Source organism: Oncorhynchus tshawytscha, linkage group LG29 (assembly GCF_018296145.1).
Source record: "Oncorhynchus tshawytscha isolate Ot180627B linkage group LG29, Otsh_v2.0, whole genome shotgun sequence".
Classification (NCBI taxonomy): Eukaryota; Metazoa; Chordata; class Actinopteri; order Salmoniformes; family Salmonidae; genus Oncorhynchus; species Oncorhynchus tshawytscha.
The window spans coordinates 32,519,284-32,538,430 of record NC_056457.1 but is presented as its reverse complement, the minus strand read 5'-3'; the positions used below and the strand labels follow the sequence as shown (position 1 = coordinate 32,538,430).

At 42.4% G+C, this 19,147-nt stretch overlaps 1 protein-coding gene across 1 annotated transcript in view; it reads right to left on the bottom strand.

Moving 5' to 3' along the window:
- The window catches only part of LOC112236786 (collagen alpha-1(XI) chain-like), a 251,133-nt gene that overhangs the window by 36,673 nt on the left and 195,313 nt on the right, over positions 1–19,147 (bottom strand). Inside the window, exons 42-48 of the mRNA XM_042308834.1 lie at positions 17,453–17,668; positions 12,628–12,735; positions 12,395–12,502; positions 5,400–5,453; positions 5,201–5,254; positions 4,982–5,035; positions 3,095–3,148 (exon numbers count right to left, since the gene is read on the bottom strand). Coding sequence (XP_042164768.1) covers positions 3,095–3,148; positions 4,982–5,035; positions 5,201–5,254; positions 5,400–5,453; positions 12,395–12,502; positions 12,628–12,735; positions 17,453–17,668 — 648 coding nt within the window. The remainder of the gene's footprint in view (positions 1–3,094; positions 3,149–4,981; positions 5,036–5,200; positions 5,255–5,399; positions 5,454–12,394; positions 12,503–12,627; positions 12,736–17,452; positions 17,669–19,147) is intronic.

Genomic DNA, 19,147 nt, shown 5'->3' with positions numbered 1-19,147 from the left:
TTCATTTAGGTCCCTGTAGAGAACAACAGATGGCATCAATATTAATTTCGGTCCCTGTAGAGAACAACAAATGGCATCAAGATTCATTTAGGTCCCTGTAGAGAACAACAAATGGAATCAAGATTCATTTAGGTCCCTGTAGAGAACAACAGATGGCATCAAGATTCATTTTAGGTCCCTGTAGAGAACAACAAATGGCATCAAGATTCATTTAGGTCCCTGTAGAGAACAACAGATGGCATCAATATTAATTTAGGTCCCTGTAGAGAACAACAAATGGCATCAAGATTCCAGTCTGCCACGTCAAATAGCCAGAAGCCACAGGGCTCTTCTCGCAGGTTGTACTTACTGAAATGGAATCATTGCGAACCCTTTACCTTGAACAACACAGCGGCTTTTGTTATGTTTTGTTATTTTTGTATAACAAAAAATTTACAATGAAGTTGGCACTTTGACAAGAATGTTTGTTTTCCCCAATTTCTTGGCGTGGTCCAGGGGAATTAATTCTTATGACGTGAGTATCGACTCGGAGTATGATAATATTCAGGAATGATTTTGTTCATGGTTCTGGAATGTGCTGAAGATTCAATTGGGACTGAGCTGCCTCGGTTTCACAGTTATAACTATATTAAAAGGGACTGAGCTGCCTGAACTACACAGTTATAACCATGTTAAAAGGGACTGATCTGCCTGAACTACACAGTTATAACCATGTTAAAAGGGACTGATCTGCCTGAACTACACAGTTATAACCATGTTAAAAGGGACTGAGCTGCCTGAACTACACAGTTATAACCATGTTAAAAGGGACTGAGCTGCCTGAACTACACAGTTATAACCATGTTAAAAGGGACTGAGCTGCCTGAACTACACAGTTATAACCATGTTAAACGGGACTGAGCTGCCTGAACTACACAGTTATAACCATGTTAAAACAGACTGAGCTGCCTGATCTACACAGTTATAACCATGTTAAAAGGGACTGAGCTGCCTGAACTACACAGTTATAACCATGTTAAAAGGGACTGAGCTGCCTGAACTACACAGTTATAACCATGTTAAAAGGGACTGAGCTGCCTGAACTACACAGTTATAACCATGTTAAAAGGGACTGAGCTGCCTGAACTACACAGTTATAACCATGTTAAAAGGGACTGAGCTGCCTGAACTACACAGTTATAACCATGTTAAACGGGACTGAGCTGCCTGAACTACACAGTTATAACCATGTTAAAACAGACTGAGCTGCCTGATCTACACAGTTATAACCATGTTAAAAGGGACTGAGCTGCCTGAACTACACAGTTATAACCATGTTAAAAGGGACTGAGCTGCCTGAACTACACAGTTATAACCATGTTAAAAGGGACTGAGCTGCCTGAACTACACAGTTATAACCATGTTAAAAGGGACTGAGCTGCCTCGGTTTCACAGTTAAGCTGGTTCAGTTAAACAGAATCTTGACTGGAACCCAAAAAAGTGGATCATATTACTCCAGCGCTAGCCTCTCTCCTGTTAAGGCTAGGGCTGATTTCAAGGTTTTACAGCTCACCTACAAAGCATTACATGGGCTTGCTCCTACCGCTCCCTCCGTTTTGGTCCTGCTGTACATACCTACAGTTACGCTATGGTCACAAGACACAGGCCTCCTTATTGTCCCTAGAACTTCTAAGCAAACAGCTGGAGGAGGACTTTCTCCTAAGGAGCTCCAATTTTATGGAATGGTCTGCCTATCCATGTGAGAGACGCAGGCTCGGTCTCGACCTTTTAGTGTTTATTGAAGACTCATCTCTTTAGTAGGTCCTATGATTGAGTGTAGTCCAGGAGTGTAAAGGTGAACGAAATGGCACTGGAGCGACAAACCACTCTTGCTGTCTCTGCCTGGCCGGTTCCCCTCTATCCACTGGGATTCTCTGCCTCTAACCCTATCACAGGGGCTCAGTCACTGACTTACTGGTGCTCTTCCATGCCGTCCCTTGGAGGGGTGTGTCACTTGAGTGGGTTGAGTCACTGACATGATCTTCCCGGGTTGATGGTGTCCTGTGTGAATTTAAGTTTCCTCCCTCTAATTCTCTCTCTCTCCCTCCCCTCCCGGAGGACCTGAACTCTGGGACCATGTCTCAGGACTACCTGGCCTGATGACTTATTGCTGTCCCCTGTCTACCTGGTCGTGCTGCTGCTCCAGTTTCAACTGTTCTGACTGCGGCTATGGAATCCTGACCTGTTCACCGGTCCTGCTACCTTGTCCCGGACCTGCTGTTTTCAACTCTCTCTTTCTCTCTCTCTCTACCGCACCTGCTGTCTCTAACTCTGAATGATCGGCTATGAAAATCCAACTGACATTTACTCCTGAGGTGGTGACCTGTTGCACCCTCTACAACCACTGTGATTATTATTATTTGACCCTGCTGGTCATTTATGAACATTTGAACATCTTGGCCATGTTCTGTTATGATCTCCACCCGGCACAGCCAGAAGAGGACTGGCCACCCCACATAGCCTGGTTCCTCTCTCGGTTTCTTCCTAGGTTTTGGCCTTTCTAGGGAGTTTTTCCTAGCCACCATGCTTCTACACCTGCATTGCTTGCTGTTTGGGGTTTTATGCTGGGTTTCTGTACAGCACTTTGTGACATTGGCTGATGTAAAAAGGGCTTTATAAATACATTCGATGGATGGATTGATGTTAAAAGGTACTGAGCTGCCTGAACTACACCGTCATAAACATGCTAAAAGGTAGACGATGTGTACTATATTTAGTCTGTTAAGAGCATCTGTTAACAGTTCGTGAAGTGACTCAGCTTGGCGGTTTTACCGTGGAACATTGGCCAACAGCACACTGAGAACCACGCTGTGACGCTGGCCCGTCAGTAGCAACACAGCACCAGCAATTACTACCACCTCACATCACTAACAGCACTTGCCATGTCTCTGTGTTGTTATTCAGTTTTATGTGAGGTCTTATGAAGTAGATTCACTGTACATAATCATAGTTCTGGTAATAGGGGAATACACAAACACATGATGATGACTTGGATGATAGATTATTATAGTAACACGGTCGGGGACAAACAGACACACTGGAAAAATACACTTACTCCAGTACCGGGCTCTCCAGAGGTTCCAGGGTTGCCAGTTTCACCGTTTTCACCCTGAAAATGAAAACGCACCATCTTAGAATCTCTACCGTGATCGACACCCTTATGAATACATTATCTACTTTATGAACACATTATCCTGTTGTAAACACAATCCTATGACATAGTAATTACATTATCATGATACACTATTGATTACATTGCCCTGATGCCCAAATGATTACATTACCCCGATGCCCTAATGATTACATTACCCCGATGCCCTAATGATTACATTACCCCGATGCCCTAATGTTTGCATTACCCCGATGCCCTAATGATTACATTACCCCGATGCCCTGATGATTACATTACCCCGATGCCCTGATGATTACATTGCCCCGATGCCCTAATGATTACATTGCCCCGATGCCCCGATGATTACATTACCCCGATGCCCAGATGATTACATTACCCCGATGCCCTGACGATTACATTACCCCGATGCCCTAACGGTTACATTACCCCGATGCCCTAACGATTACATTACCCCGATGCCCTAACGATTACATTACCCCGATGCCCTAACGATTACATTACCCCGATGCCCGAACGATTACATTACCCCGATGCCCGAACGATTACATTACCCCGATGCCCTAACGATTACATTACCCCGATGCCCTAACGATTACATTACCCCGATGCCCTAATGATTACATTACCCTGATGCCCTAATGATTACATTACCCTGATACCCTAACGAATACATTACCCTGATACCCTAATGATTACATCGTCATGTTGTCAAAACATTCTTAGGACTTTAGAATGATATGAGTGGTACTATATTGTGTTGAGCTCCTGAGCACCATTAATATAGATGTGATAACAATAAGGCTAGTCAGAATGCCCTCTCAGAGCGGTGGTAACCTTCCACAGATATGTTTCATATTCTGTTGCATTAAGTATTGATGCTGTCAGATGGTATTAAAATGGAGGAGTGCTGTTGGAACTGTTGTAAAATAGGTATTAAAAGTGTCAGATGACTAACTCAGACACAGGCTGCCGTAGGAAATTCATTACTTCAGGATTGGTGGCTCGCCTGTGGGACGCTTGAGCTAACGTAGGTTAATGCGATTAGCATGAGGTTGTAAGTAACAAGAACATTTCCCAGGATGTAGACATATCTGATATGGGCAGAAAGCTTCAATTCTTGTTCACCTAAATGCACTGTCCAATTTACAGTAGCTATTACAGTCAAAAAATACCATGCTATTGTTTGAGGAGAAATACCATGCTATTGTTTGAGGAGAAATACCATGCTATTGTTTGAGGAGAAATACCATGCTATTGTTTGAGGAGAGGCACAGTTTTGAACATGACAAGTTATTAATAAATTGAGCAATCTTGATACAACATTTTGAACGGAAACACAATGGTTCATTGGATCAGTCTAAAACTTTGTACATGCACTGCTGCCATCTAGTGGCCAATATCTAAATTGCACCTGGGCTGGAATAATACATTATGGCCTTTCTCTTGCATTTCAAAGATGATGGTACAGAAAAAAAACATTATGGTTGTTTTTTTGTTTTGTATTATCTTTCACCAGATCTATTGTGTTATATTCTCCTACGTTCCTTTCACATTTCCACAAACGTCAAAATGGTGTCAAGAATATGCATATCCTTGCTTCAGGGCCTGAGCTACAGGCAGTTAGATTTGGGTGTCATTTTTGGCGAAAATTGGGGAAAAAAAGGGTCCGATCCTTAAGCGTTTGGAGCCCTGGAGATCAGTGAACTGGGGAGAAGGGATGGGTTAGATGGAGGGATGTTGACTGGATGTCCAACCCAGAGATGGACTCCAGACTACAGTGGCCATCTTGTGATGGGCACACGCTCTCACCTTCTCACCCACGCCTCCCATAGCACCCACACCACCGGGAGGACCTTGTGCACCCTAACAGGAAACAGAGAAGAAGAGAGAGGAGTCAGCGTTCATTGCCTCAGTTATCATACCTGGCAGTTTAAGCAGGCAGAGGCATACGACAGTATTTCACATTGACATGCAGAGTCACATATGGTAATGTGACAATGAGTTATCAACATGTGGTCCTTTACGTACATCAGCTCCACTAGGACCCTGGGCACCTCTGGGACCAGGGGGACCAGGAGGACCCTGTAAAGAGACAACAGGAACAGGAAGCGGGACAACAGGAAGTAAATATTTCACATTTCAATAGAAGATACAAATACATAGAAAACTATTTATTTGAAAAGTGATTTTTTTTAAAAACAATTTGTGTTGATGAATGTTTGCTCACCGTCGGACTGACGTCGCCATTCTCCCCCTTCTCGCCTGGAGGTCCAGGAAGACCCTGAGGTCAGACGGAAACAAACAAGCACACTTTAAATGATTCTGGTTTAGCTTGAGGAAAACATGCAGGCGTAACAACAAAAACAACTAAGCAAATAACCTCAAAGTGTAGTTTTAGCATTTTTAAAATGTAACTTTGCATTTGGTTTATGATGGTTCATTGGACAGTGACATTTGTGTGTTAGCTGTATTGTAGCTTTTAGTGCACCTCTTAGGTAAACGGCATAAAGTGAACACGCAGGTTAGCGAAGACCTTCGCTCTGTCAGATTCAACAGCAAAGGATTGCTAAAATCCAAAAGACATTCAGTGTCCTAATTAATCACCAATTAGACTTTATGGCCAATCTCTCATGTCTCTATTCGTATAGCCAAAGTTGTGACCCTCTGTCACAAAGAGACACGTGTGTCCATGTTGACAGAAAGAGAATACAGTAGAGGAGAAGAGACTGAACCTCATACTGTATAACTGTGTGACCAATAATGAGTTCATGGAAAATGAAAGAAAGCAACAACGAGACAACACTGAATGTATTTTTTTTTGTCTATGGTAAGATGGAGGTCATTCATTCCTACTCAAGAACCCCATTGCTCATCTCCCTGCATGTTAACCCTGTGGTTGAGACGTCATATGTGCGTTTGATCCCTGACATTTCTACCGTAATTGCTATGATAATTCCTGATTTTGTCTCCACCACTATTCAATGGCAGTTTGTCTCCATTGTCACTCCAAGGAGCAAGGTGGGAGCGAGGACATCCAAGATATAATTCCATCTGCTATTAACTCTGTTACAACAAGCTATCTTCTTCAAATACCTACGCCCCAAGATAACTTATCTTCCCCAAATACCTACGCCCCAAGACAAGCTATCTTCCTCAAATACCTACGCCCCAAGACACACTATCTTCCCCAAATACCTATTCCCCAAGACAAGCTAATGTCCTCAACTACCTACGCCCCAAGACAAGCTATCTTACTCAAATACCTACACCCCAAGAGAAGCTATCATCCTCAAATACCAACGCCCCAAGACAAGCTATCTACCTCAAATACCTACGCCCCAAGATAACCTATATTCCTCAAATACATGAGCCCCAAGGGAAGAAACTGAGGCTGACAGACTGTTTGTGTGTGTGAGTGTATGTGTTTGAGCATGTGTCTGTGTGTCTGTGTGTGTGTCTGTGGGTCCATCAGTGTGTGTGTGTCCATTAGCTTCTGTGTGTCTGTATGCTGATTTGTCCCCCTGGTGTGGAACACTCATCGGAGCGGAGGTCTCGTCAGCCAGAGGTCATAAACAGAAACACTCATTATGCACCACAGTGTGGAGGGAGGAGAGTGCGTTCAATGGTCTAGGAATGAATTAAATAGCAATGGAAGTGAATTACACCCAATTAAAAGTCAATTGAATTGAATAGCTGAGAAGATAACGTTTATTATACCTATCAGCAAGGAACACAGACTGAGACCAACGTCTCTTTTACAGCTGGGCCCTGCGTATACATGTTTACACATATGGTTTAGGTACAATGATTAAGAAACTACACTAGACAAACTAAATGATCACAGATAACACACACAAATACAGCAGCAGATTATTACATGTACACACAGGTTATTCCCCTCACAGGTGATTCCCTAACAGGTTATTCCCCTCACAGGTTATTCCCCTAAAAAGGTTATTTTCCTAACAGGTTATTCCCCTAACAGATTATTCCCCTAACAGATTATTCCCCTAACAGGTTATTCCCCTAACAGATTATACCCCTAACAGGTTATTCCCCTAACAGGTTATTCCCCTAACAGATTATTCCCCTAACAGATTATTCCCCTAAAGGTTATTCCCGCTCACAGATTATTCCCCTCACAGGTTATTCCCCTCACAGGTTATTCCCCTCACAGGTTATTCCCCTCACAGATTAATCCCCTCACAGGTTATTCCCCTCACAGGTTATTCCCCTAACAGGTTATTCCCCTAACAGGTTATTCCCCTAACAGGTTATTCTACTAACAGGTTATTCCACTAACAGCACAAGAACTTGCATTACCCAAAACAGTTACAAGCAATACAAAAATAAAACTCCTCCAATAAATATTTCAAATGGGCGTCAGGGGGACAAGAGTGTCAAGTTTAAGTTTAGTCTGCAGGCTATTCCATAGTGAGGGAGCGTAACAGGAAAAGGCAGCCATACCCAACTCTGTGGAAATCACATGGGCCTCAAGTGTAATCCATGCTTGAGACCTGGTTTTAGGAATTCTAATTATAATGTTGATGAGTGATGTTAAATAAGAAGATAGCCATTTACAAAGCTCGTCAACATGCATTTTAAAAGACAGTTTATCATCCAACCATATCCCTATGTATTTATATGCAGAGACCTGATTAATTCGAGAGCCACCTACGCTGGTAAGTGTAAATGTATTTTCAACCAACTTTTTGAACCTATTAAAAATCATAAAATGTGTTTTCTTTGCATTTAAAACCAGTTTCAGGAGTAAAAATACTCTTGAATTGTCTTAAAATCTCTCCCCAGCTGCGATAATGCTTGGTCAGCAGTTGAAGCAATAGAGTACATGACAGTGTCATCAGCATATAGATGAATTTTACACTTCTTTTTTTGAGATCAGCTTAGTATTGCGGAAAGATTGTTGCTTCCATCAATGTAATTGTCGGCATCATGTCCAATCCCCCATATATTTATTGGGGTAAATATATATATATATATATCACAAAAGTGAGTACACCCTTCACATTTTTGTAAATATTTGAGTATATCATTTCATGTGACAACACTGAAGAAATGACACTTTGCTACAATGTAAAGTAGGGAGTGTACAGCTTGTTTAACAGTGTAAATTAGCTGTCCCTTCAAAATAACTCAACACACAGTCATTAATGTCTAAACCGCTGGCAACAAAAGTGAGTACACCCCTAAGTGAAAATGTCCAAATTGGGCCCAAAGTGTCAATATTTTGTGTGGCCACCATCATTTTCCAGCACTGCCTTAACCCTCTTGGGCATGGAGTTCACCAGAGCTTCACAGGTTGCCACTGGAGTCCTCTTCCACTCCTCCATGACGACATCACGGAGCGGGTGGATGTTAGAGACCTTGCACTCCTCCAGCTTCCATTTGAGGATTCCCCAAGATGCTCAATAGGGTTTAGGTCTGGAGACATGCTTGGCCAGTCCATCACCTCTACCCTCAGCTTCTTTAGCAAGGCAGTGGTCATCTTGGAGGTGTGTTTGGGGTCATTATCATGTTGGAATACTTCCCTGCGGCCCAGTCTCCGAAGGGAGGGGATCATGCTCTGCTTCAGTATGTCACAGTACATGTTGGCATTCATGGTTCCCTCAATGAACTGTAGCTCCCCAGCACTCATGCAGCAAATTTACACTGTTATACAAGCTGTACACTCCATACTTTACATTGTAGCAAAGTGTCATTTCTTCAGTGTTGTCACATGAAAAGATATACTCAAATATTTATAACAATGTGAGGGGTGTACTCACCTTTGTGATATACTATATATATATATATATGCATACAAATACACATATATACATACCTATATACATATATATTCTATTTGTAACAGTGTTATTTCACAAAACTTCTGAACCTATATTTTACACTTTCTTTCCTCATCACCGATATTGCTCATTTAGAGAGTAAACAGTAATGGACCAAGTGTAGAACCTTGTGGGACCCCTTTTACCAACTCCAATGGCTCTGACTGGATGTCGTGGACTCTAACAGCCTGGCCTCTATCCTTTAGATAGTCATGAAACCAACGACAGGCATCCAATCCCAGTCCTTTTGATGACAGCTTACCCAAAAGTATTGCATGGTCTACAGTGTCAAAAAGCTTTAGACAAATCTATGAACAACTACTTTTTATTATCTAGGGCACTAGTAATATCATTTACAACACGTACAGTGGCCGTAGTGGTAGGTCGGTGTTTAGGTCTGAAGCCAGATTGATTACTAGAAAGAGTATTGTTAACAGTTAAAAATGATTGTAGTTGCCTATTCACCAATGACTCTAGAATCTTAGCCAAACAGGAGAGCTTAGAGATGGGCTGATAATTATCCAACTCACTACCATCACCTCCCTTGAGGAGAGGTAAAACAAAAGCTGTTTTCCAAGATTTAGGAATCTTTCCTACGACTAATATTTGATTAAAGATATGCGTCACTGCACTAGCAATGATAGGTGCCACACACTTGAGTAAATATGGATCCAGATTGTCAGCGCTTAATGATTTCTTAGACTCTATAGCAGATAGTGCAGACGAGACCTCATCTTCTGTGACTTTTTGGAACTTATAAACCGGCCTACTGTTTTCCACATCAGCTGAAGACCGAGGGGCTGAAAAGACGGGTCAGGATCATGTTGGCCATTTTTTCTTTCAAAAAGAAAACCAGCAGAAATAAAGTGCAGAAAGATGAGATTGCTCCTGGAGACTAGCGGGCATTGTCTATATACATCTATCAAGACAATGACCCCGGTTTAACGAACAGCTAATTCATTTTGCTCATAAAGACAATTCCTGTACTGTACAACACATTCCCTTACATTGATGAGTTACACGCAAACTCAGGACAACACCTAACCATATCCTCTCTTTAGGTATCACACCTCTTTAGGAATCTCTTTAGGAATCATCTCTCTAGGAATCATCTCTCTATGTATCATCTCTCTATGTATCATCTCTCTATGTATCATCTCTCTAGGAATCATCTCTTTTAGGAATCCTCTCTCTTTAGGAATCCTCTCTTTTAGGAATCCTCTCTCTTTAGGAATCATCTCTCTAGGAATCATCTCTCTATGTATCATCTCTCTATGTATCATCTCTCTATGTATCATCTCTCTAGGAATCATCTCTCTAGGAATCATCTCTCTAGGTATCATCTCTTTAAGAATAATCTCTTTAGGTATCATCTCTCTAGCTATCATCTCTTTAGGAATCATCTCTCTAGGAATCATCTCTCTAGGAATCATCTCTCTAGGAATCATCTCTCTAGGAATCATCTCTCTAGGAATCATTTCTTTAGGTATAATCTCTCTAGGAATCATCTCTCTAGCTATCATCTCTTTAGGAATCATCTCTTTAGGAATCATCTCTCTAGGAATCATCTCTCTAGGAATCATCTCTCTAGCTATCATCTCTCTAGCTATCATCTCTCTAGCTATCATCTCTCTAGCTATCATCTCTCTAGCTATCATCTCTCTAGGTATCATCTCTCTAGGTATCATCTCTTTAGGAATCATCTCTCTAGCTATCATCTCTTTAGGAATCACCTCTCTAGGAATCATCTCTCTAGCTATCATCTCTTTAGGAATCACCTCTCTAGGAATCATCTCTCTAGCTATCATCTCTTTAGGAATCACCTCTCTAGGAATCATCTCTTTAGGAATCATCTCTTTAGGAATCATCTCTCTAGCTATCATCTCTTTAGGAATCATCTCTCTAGGAATCATCTCTCTAGGAATCATCTCTTTAGGTATCATCTCTCTAGGAATCATCTCTCTAGCTATCATCTCTCTAGGAATCATCTCTCTAGGAATCATCTCTCTAGGAATCATCTCTTTAGGAATCATCTCTTTAGGAATCATCTCTCTAGCTATCATCTCTTTAGGAATCATCTCTTTAGGAATCATCTCTCTACGAATCATCTCTCTAGGAATCATCTCTCTAGGAATCATCTCTCTAGGAATCATCTCTCTAGCTATCATCTCTTTAGGAATCATCTCTCTAGGAATCATCTCTTTAGGAATCATCTCTCTAGGAATCATCTCTTTAGGAATCATCTCTTTAGGAATCATCTCTCTACGAATCATCTTTCTAGGAATCATATCTCTAGGAATCATCTCTCTAGCTATCATCTCTCTAGGAATCATCTCTCTAGCTACCATCTCTCTAGGAATCATCTCTCTAGCTATCATCTCTCTAGGAATCATCTCTCTAGCTATCATCTCTCTAGGAATCATCTCTCTAGCTACCATCTCTCTAGGAATCATCTCTCTAGCTACCATCTCTCTAGGAATCATCTCTCTAGCTATCATCTCTCTAGGAATCATCTCTTTAGGAATCATCTCTTTAGGAATCATCTCTTTAGGAATCATCTCTCTAGGAATCATCTCTCTAGGAATCATCTCTCTAGCTATCATCTCTTTAGCAATCATCTCTTTAGGAATCATCTCTCTAGGAATCATCTCTCTAGGAATCATCTCTCTAGGAATCATCTCTCTAGGAATCATCTCTCTAGGAATCATCTCTTTAGGAATCATCTCTCTAGGAATCATCTTTCTAGGAATCATATCTCTAGGAATCATCTCTCTAGCTATCATCTCTCTAAGAATCATCTCTCTAGCTACCATCTCTCTAGGAATCATCTCTCTAGCTATCATCTCTCTAGGAATCATCTCTCTAGCTGTCATCTCTATGCTCTCAAATTGCTGAAATCTATTGTGAAGAAACTTAACACTCTTAAAAACAGATCATTTACCTCTGGCATTTCACAACAAAAAAATATTTATATTTGGTCTTTAATGGCGGTATTGTAATATTGACGGATAAAACAGCCAGTGGCCAATGACTGAGACTATGGGTCAGCACAACATCAGAAGACAACACAACACATGACAGACCCCATTAAGACTCACAGAGACAATGAAAACATCCAACTGTGGTGCTGTGCATGACTGCCAGTGGGCTCCATGGTTAAGCCTGTGTGTGTGCATACTGAATGTGTGTGTGTGTGTGTGTGTGTGTGTGTGTGTGTGTGCACGCGTGTGTGTGTGTGTGCATATGTGTGACTGTGTGTGAAGAAGAAGGGGGGGGTTACTTATTGCAAAGAGTGTGACTTTTCACATGTCATAAAGCCAATACACTATAGAGGTGATGGCTAGGTGTGTGAGGGTTCATTTGGGGCCCCACCCACCTGCAGACCGATGGGACCAGGGGGCCCGGGGAAACCTCTGGATCCTTCGTCTCCCTTCTGTCCGAACATCCCCTGCTGACCCCTGGGACCGGGCTCTCCGTCACCTCCCTGAGGACACAGTGACCATGGTAACACACTGGTGGAGCTAATGGCAAAGCGGTATGACGTACAGCTGATCACCTTTCAATGGGGCTAAGGTGGGTCCAAGGCTGGACAGAGAAAGAGATACTCACTGCAGGTCCAAGAGCACCGATGGGACCCTGGAGACCAGCTGGACCGGGAGGACCCTGTTCCCCCTTGTCTGCTTTGCTTCCCTTCTGACCTGGCTCTCCAACCTCTCCCTGGGACACACAGGACACACGTCACACTCACAGGACACACACATCACAATACAGGACACACACATCACACTCACATATCACACAGGACAAACACACGCATCACACAGGACACAATACAGGACACACACAGGACAAACACATCACAATACAGGACACACACATCACAATACAGGACACACACATCACAATACAGGACAAACACATCACACAGGACAAACACATCACACAGGACAAACACACGTCACACACAAACATCACACAGGACAAACACATCACACAGGACAAACACACGTCACACACACATCACAATACAGGACACACACATCACACAGGACAAACACATCACACACACATCACACGGGACACACACGTCACACACACATCACACAGTACAAACACATCACACAGTACAAACACACGTCACACACACATCACAACACAGGACACACACATCACACAGGACACACACATCACACAGGACACACACATCACACAGGACACACACACACACACAGGACACACACACATCACACACACATCACACAGGACACACACGTCACACAGGACACACACATCACACAGGACACACACGTCACACAGGACAAATACACACATATCACACAGGACACACACTAGAGGTCGACCGATTGATCGGAATGGCCGATTCATTTTGGTATTTTTGGACACCGATTTTTTAAATATATATATATATATATATTTTGACACCTTAATTTAACTAGGGAAGTCAGTTAAGAACACATTCTTATTTTCAATGACGGCCTAGGAACAGTGGGCTAACTGCCTTGTTCAGGGGCAGAACGACAGATTTTTACCTTGTCAGCTCGGGGATTCGTTATTGCAACCTTCCCGGTTACTAGTCCAACCCTCTAACCACCTGCCTTACATTGCACTCCATGAGGAGCCTGCGTGGCAGGCTGACTACCTGTTACGCGAGGGCAGCAAGAAGCCAAAGTAAGTTGCTAGCTAGCATTAAACTTATAAAAAACAATCAATCTTCACATAATCACTAGTTAACTACACATGGTTGATGATATTACTAGTTTATCTAGCGTGTCCTGCGTTGCATATAATCGATGCGGTGCCTGTTAATTTCTCATCGAATCACAGCCTACTTCGCCAAACAGGTGATGATTTAGCACTGTCGTTGCACCAAACCTAACCATAAATATCAACGCCTTTCTTTTAAATCAATACCCAAGTATATATTTTTAAACCTGCATATTTAGTTAATATTGCCTGCTAACATGAATTTCTTATAATTAGGGAAATTGTGTCACTTCTCTTGTGTTCTGTGCGACAGAGTCAGGGTATATGCAGCAGTTTGGGCCGCCTGGCTCGTTGCAAACTGTGTGAAGACCATTTATTCCTACCATTAATTTGCCAGAATTGTACATTATTATGACATAACATTGAAGGTTGTACAATGTAACAGCAATATTTAGACTTAGGGATGCCACCTGTTAGATAAAATATGGAACGGTTCCGTGTTTCACTGAAAGAATAAACGTTTTGTTTTCGAATTGAAAGTTTACGGATTCGACCATGTTAATGACCAAAGGCTCGTATTTCCGTGTTACTATGTTATAATTATGTTATAAAAGCTGGAGACTTCTATCTCCCTCACCAACTTCAAACATCTGCTATCTGAGCAGCTAACCGATCGCTGCAGCTGTACATAGTCCATCAGTAAATAGCCCACCCAATTTAACTACATCATCCCCATACTGTTTATATTTATTTACTTTTCTGCTCTTTTGCACACCAGTATCTCTACCTGCACATGACCATCTGATCATTTATCACTCCAGTGTTAATCTGCAAAATTGTAATTATTCGCCTACCTCCTCATGCCTTTTGCACACAATGTATATAGACTCTCTTTTTTCATTATACTGTGTTATTGACTTGCTTATTGTTTACTCCATGTGTAACTCTGTGTTGTCTCTTCACACTGCTATGCTTTATCTTGGCCAGGTCGCAGTTGTAAATGAGAACTTGTTCTCAACTAGCCTACCTGGTTAAATAAAGATGAAATAAAAAAATACAAAAAATAATAATAATTAAGTCTATGATTTGATATTTGATAGAGCAGTCTGACTGAGCGATGATAGGCAGCAGCAGGATCGTACGCATTCATTCAAACAGCACTTTCGTGCGTTTTGCCAGCAGCTCTCCGCAATGCTTCAAGCATTGAGCTGTTTATGACTTCAAGCCTATCAACTCCCGAGATTAGGCTGGTGTAACCGATGTGAAATGGCTAGCTAGTTAGCGGGGTGCTTGCTAATAGCGTTTCAATCGGTGACGTCACTCGCTCTGAGACTTGGAGTAGTAGTTCCTCTTTCTCTGCATGGGTAACGATGCTTCGAGGGTGGCTGTTGTCGTTGTGTTCCTGGTTCGAGCCCAGGTAGGAGCAAGGAGAGGGATGGAAACTGTACTGTTACACTGGCAATACTAAAGTGCCTATAAGAACATCCAATAGTGAAAGGTATATGAAATACAAATGGTATAGAGAGAAATAGTCCTATAATAACTACAACCTAAAGCTTCTTACCTGGGAATACTGAAGACTCATGTTAAAAGGAACCAGCAGCTTTCATATGTTCTCATGTTCTGAGCAAGGAACTTAAACGTTAGCTTTTTTACATGGCACATATTGCACTTTTACTTTCTTCTCCAACACTTTGTTTTTGCATTATTTAAACCAAATTGAACATGTTTCATTATTTATTTGAGGCTAAATTGATTTATTGATGTATTATATTAACTTAATATAAGTGTTCATTCAGTATTGCTGTAATTGTCATTATTACAAATACACTTTCAAAAAGCGGCACATTAATCGGTATCGTCGTTTCGGTCCTCCATTAATCGGTATCGTCGTTCCGGTCCTCCATTAATCGGCATCGGCGTTTCGCTCCTCCATTAATCGGTATCGACGTTCCGGCCCTCAATTAATCGGTATCGTCGTTCCGGTCCTCCATTAATCGGTATCGTCGTTCCGATCCTCCATTAATCGGTATCGTCGTTCCGATCCTCCATTAATCGGTATCGTCGTTCCGATCCTCCATTAATCGGTATCGTCGTTCCGATCCTCCATTAATCGGTATCGTCGTTTCGGTCCTCCATTAATCGGTATCGTCGTTTCGGTCCTCCATTAAATCGGCACCGTCGTTTTGGCCCTCCATTAATCGGTATCGGCGTTTTGGTCCTCCATTAATCGGTATCGGCGTTTTGGTCCTCCATTAATCGGCATCGGCGTTTTGGTCCTCCATTAATCGGCATCTTGGCCCTCCACTAATCGGTATCGGCGTTTTGGTCCTCCATTAATCGGTATCGGCGTTTTGGCCCTCCACTAATCGGCATCGACGGTTTGGTCCTCCATTAATCGGCATCTTGGCCCTCCATTAATCGGTATCGACGTTTTGGTCATCCATTAATCGGTATCGGCGTTTTGGTCCTCCATTAATCGGTATCGGCATTTCGGCCCTCCATTAATCGGTATCGGCGTTTTGGTCCTCCATTAAATCGGTATCGGTGTTGAAAAATCATAATCGGTCAACCTCTAACACACACACACACACACATCACACAGGAAACACACATCCCACAGGACACACACACCACACACATCACACAGGAAACACACATCCCACAGGACACACACACACACACACACATAACACAGACACACACATAACACACACACACATAACACACACACACATAACACACACACACATCACACAGGACACACACACACATAACACACACACACATAACACACACACACATAACACACACACACACATCACACAGGACACACACACACATAACACAGGACACACACACACATAACACACACACACATAACACAGGACACACACACACATAACACAGGACACACACATCACACAGGACACACACACACATAACACACACACACATAACACAGGACACACACACACATAACACAGACACACACATAACACAGACACACACATAACCCACACACACACAAAACACAGGAAACACACATCCCACAGGACACACACATCTACAATAACACCTACTTCAAAATGTCAACCTTGTATATAAAAAAAACACTTGTCAGTGTATTGGAAAATTAGTTAATTACCTGCAAAATGTATGTGCAATTACAAATAAAAGTGATGCATGGTGTTGGAGTTTAGCTGGATGATTTTTGATGATTTACTACAACATACTGTATGATTGGCAGCTTAATAGACTGTCTGGATTGTAACCTTCTGGGAGAAAGCAGGAGATAAATCAGATACAGTTTTTACCCTTTATATATCTTCTAAGTACAGTTTGTTTAAGATGATGGATATGCAGAGAGAGAGAGAGAGAGAGAGAGAGAGAGAGACAGAGAGAGACAGAGAGAGAGAGACAGACAGAGATATAGACAGAGACATAGAGAGAGAGAGACATAGACAGAGACATAGAGAGAGACATAGACAGAGAGACATACAGAGAGACATAGACAGAGAGACATACAGAGAGACATAGACAGAGAGACATACAGAGAGAGAGACAGAGAGAGACAGAGAGAGACACAGACAGACAGACAGACAGACAGACAGAGAGAGACACAGACAGACAGACAGACAGACAGACAGACAGACAGACAGACAGACAGACAGACAGACAGACAGAGAGCGATGGGGAGGGTACTAACCTTGTCACCGTCCTCTCCGGGTGGACCCTGAGGTCCGGCAGGGCCAGGCAGACCCACTGGGCCTTGGACTCCGTCACGACCAGATGGTCCCTGGGGACCTTTCTCACCAGGCCCTCCCTTCTCTCCAGCAGGCCCTGGGGGCCCCTGAGAGCCAGTTCTACCAGACAGACCGATTGGGCCAGCAGGTCCAGCACCACCTCTCTCACCAGGGGAGCCCTGCGATGGAGAGAGAGAGGGAATGAGAGAGAGATGGAGAGAAAGAAGTTGAACACACTTTAAAGATAATGATTGAGGAAATATGCAAATTCAGAGTTCTGAGTTTTTAATGTGGGGTGAAATATAATATAATATAATATACCGGGGCAGCAGGGTAGCCTAGTGGTTAGAGTGTAGAGGCGACAGGGTAGCCTAGTGGTTAGAGTGTAGAGGCAGCAGGGTAGCCTAGTGGTTAGAATGTTGGACTAGTAACCGAAAGGTTGCAAGATTGAATCCCCGAGCTGACAAGGTACAAATCTGTCGTTCTGCCCCTGAACAGACAGGTAACCCACTGTTTCTAGGCCGTCATTGAAAATAAGAATTTGTTCTTAATTGACTTGCCTAGTTAAAAACTATATATATATCAGTCGGAATCCAACATTAGAATGATTAAAACCCCACCACTGATGGCTTCTACCTCGATGGAAAATATAAACCTTTTTCAGAAGCACTGTATGATCCAGCCAGTATCAAACGTAGAAAACAGCAATATAGTACGGGTCATTTCTGAAGAGAGGGGGGTCTCACTTTTAGTCACTCATAGCCATTCTCCCTTTTCTTTAGAAGCATTATCATTAGCTAGCCTCTCCTCTCTGAGCAGAACTGAGCAGCAGGTCTCAGAGAGATTGAGGGAGAGAGGCGGAAGGGGTAAGGCAGTCTGGCAGGTAGTCTTAATCTAGCCCTGAGGAGTGATCTGACTACTGAGTGTGGAATTGACTGACTGCTGAGGTCTTCAGGGCTCTTCTCTTCACATGCTGCCTCTGCCTGGTGCACAGCAAGCAAATGTTCCAACAGGGAGGGAGGCTGTCGGTGTCGCCTGGAGCTCAGTTAGTGCTAGTGAATGTGTCCCAACAACACTATGGGCTTGGGGTGTGTGCCTATACCCTTATATAGCTGGTCTTTCTCGTCTCCTTTCCTCAGGGAGAAGTATAGATAGTCTGTGCAAAATCAAATCACATTTTTATTGGTCACATTCAAATGGTTAGCAGATGTAAATGCGTGAAGGGAAATGCTTGCGCTTCTAGTTCCAACAGCGCAGTAATATCCAAATAATTATCTAACAATTCCCAACAACTACCTAATACACCCAAATCTAACAAGTAATCAAACAAATGTAAAGGGATGAATAAGAATATGTACATATAAATATATGGATGAGCGATGGCCGAGCGGGATAGGCAAGGTGCAATAGATGGTATAAAATACAGTATATAATGTGATATGAGTAATGTACAGTGGCTAGTGAAAGTATTTACCCTCCTTCTCAATTTTCCTATTTTGTTGCCTTACAACCTGGAATTAAAATCGATTTTTTTGGGGGGGGGTTTGTATCATTTGATTTACACAACATGCCTACCACTTTGAAGATGCAAAATATTTTTTATTGTGAAACAAACAAGAAATAAGACACAAAAAAAATTTGAAAACTTGAGCGTGCAT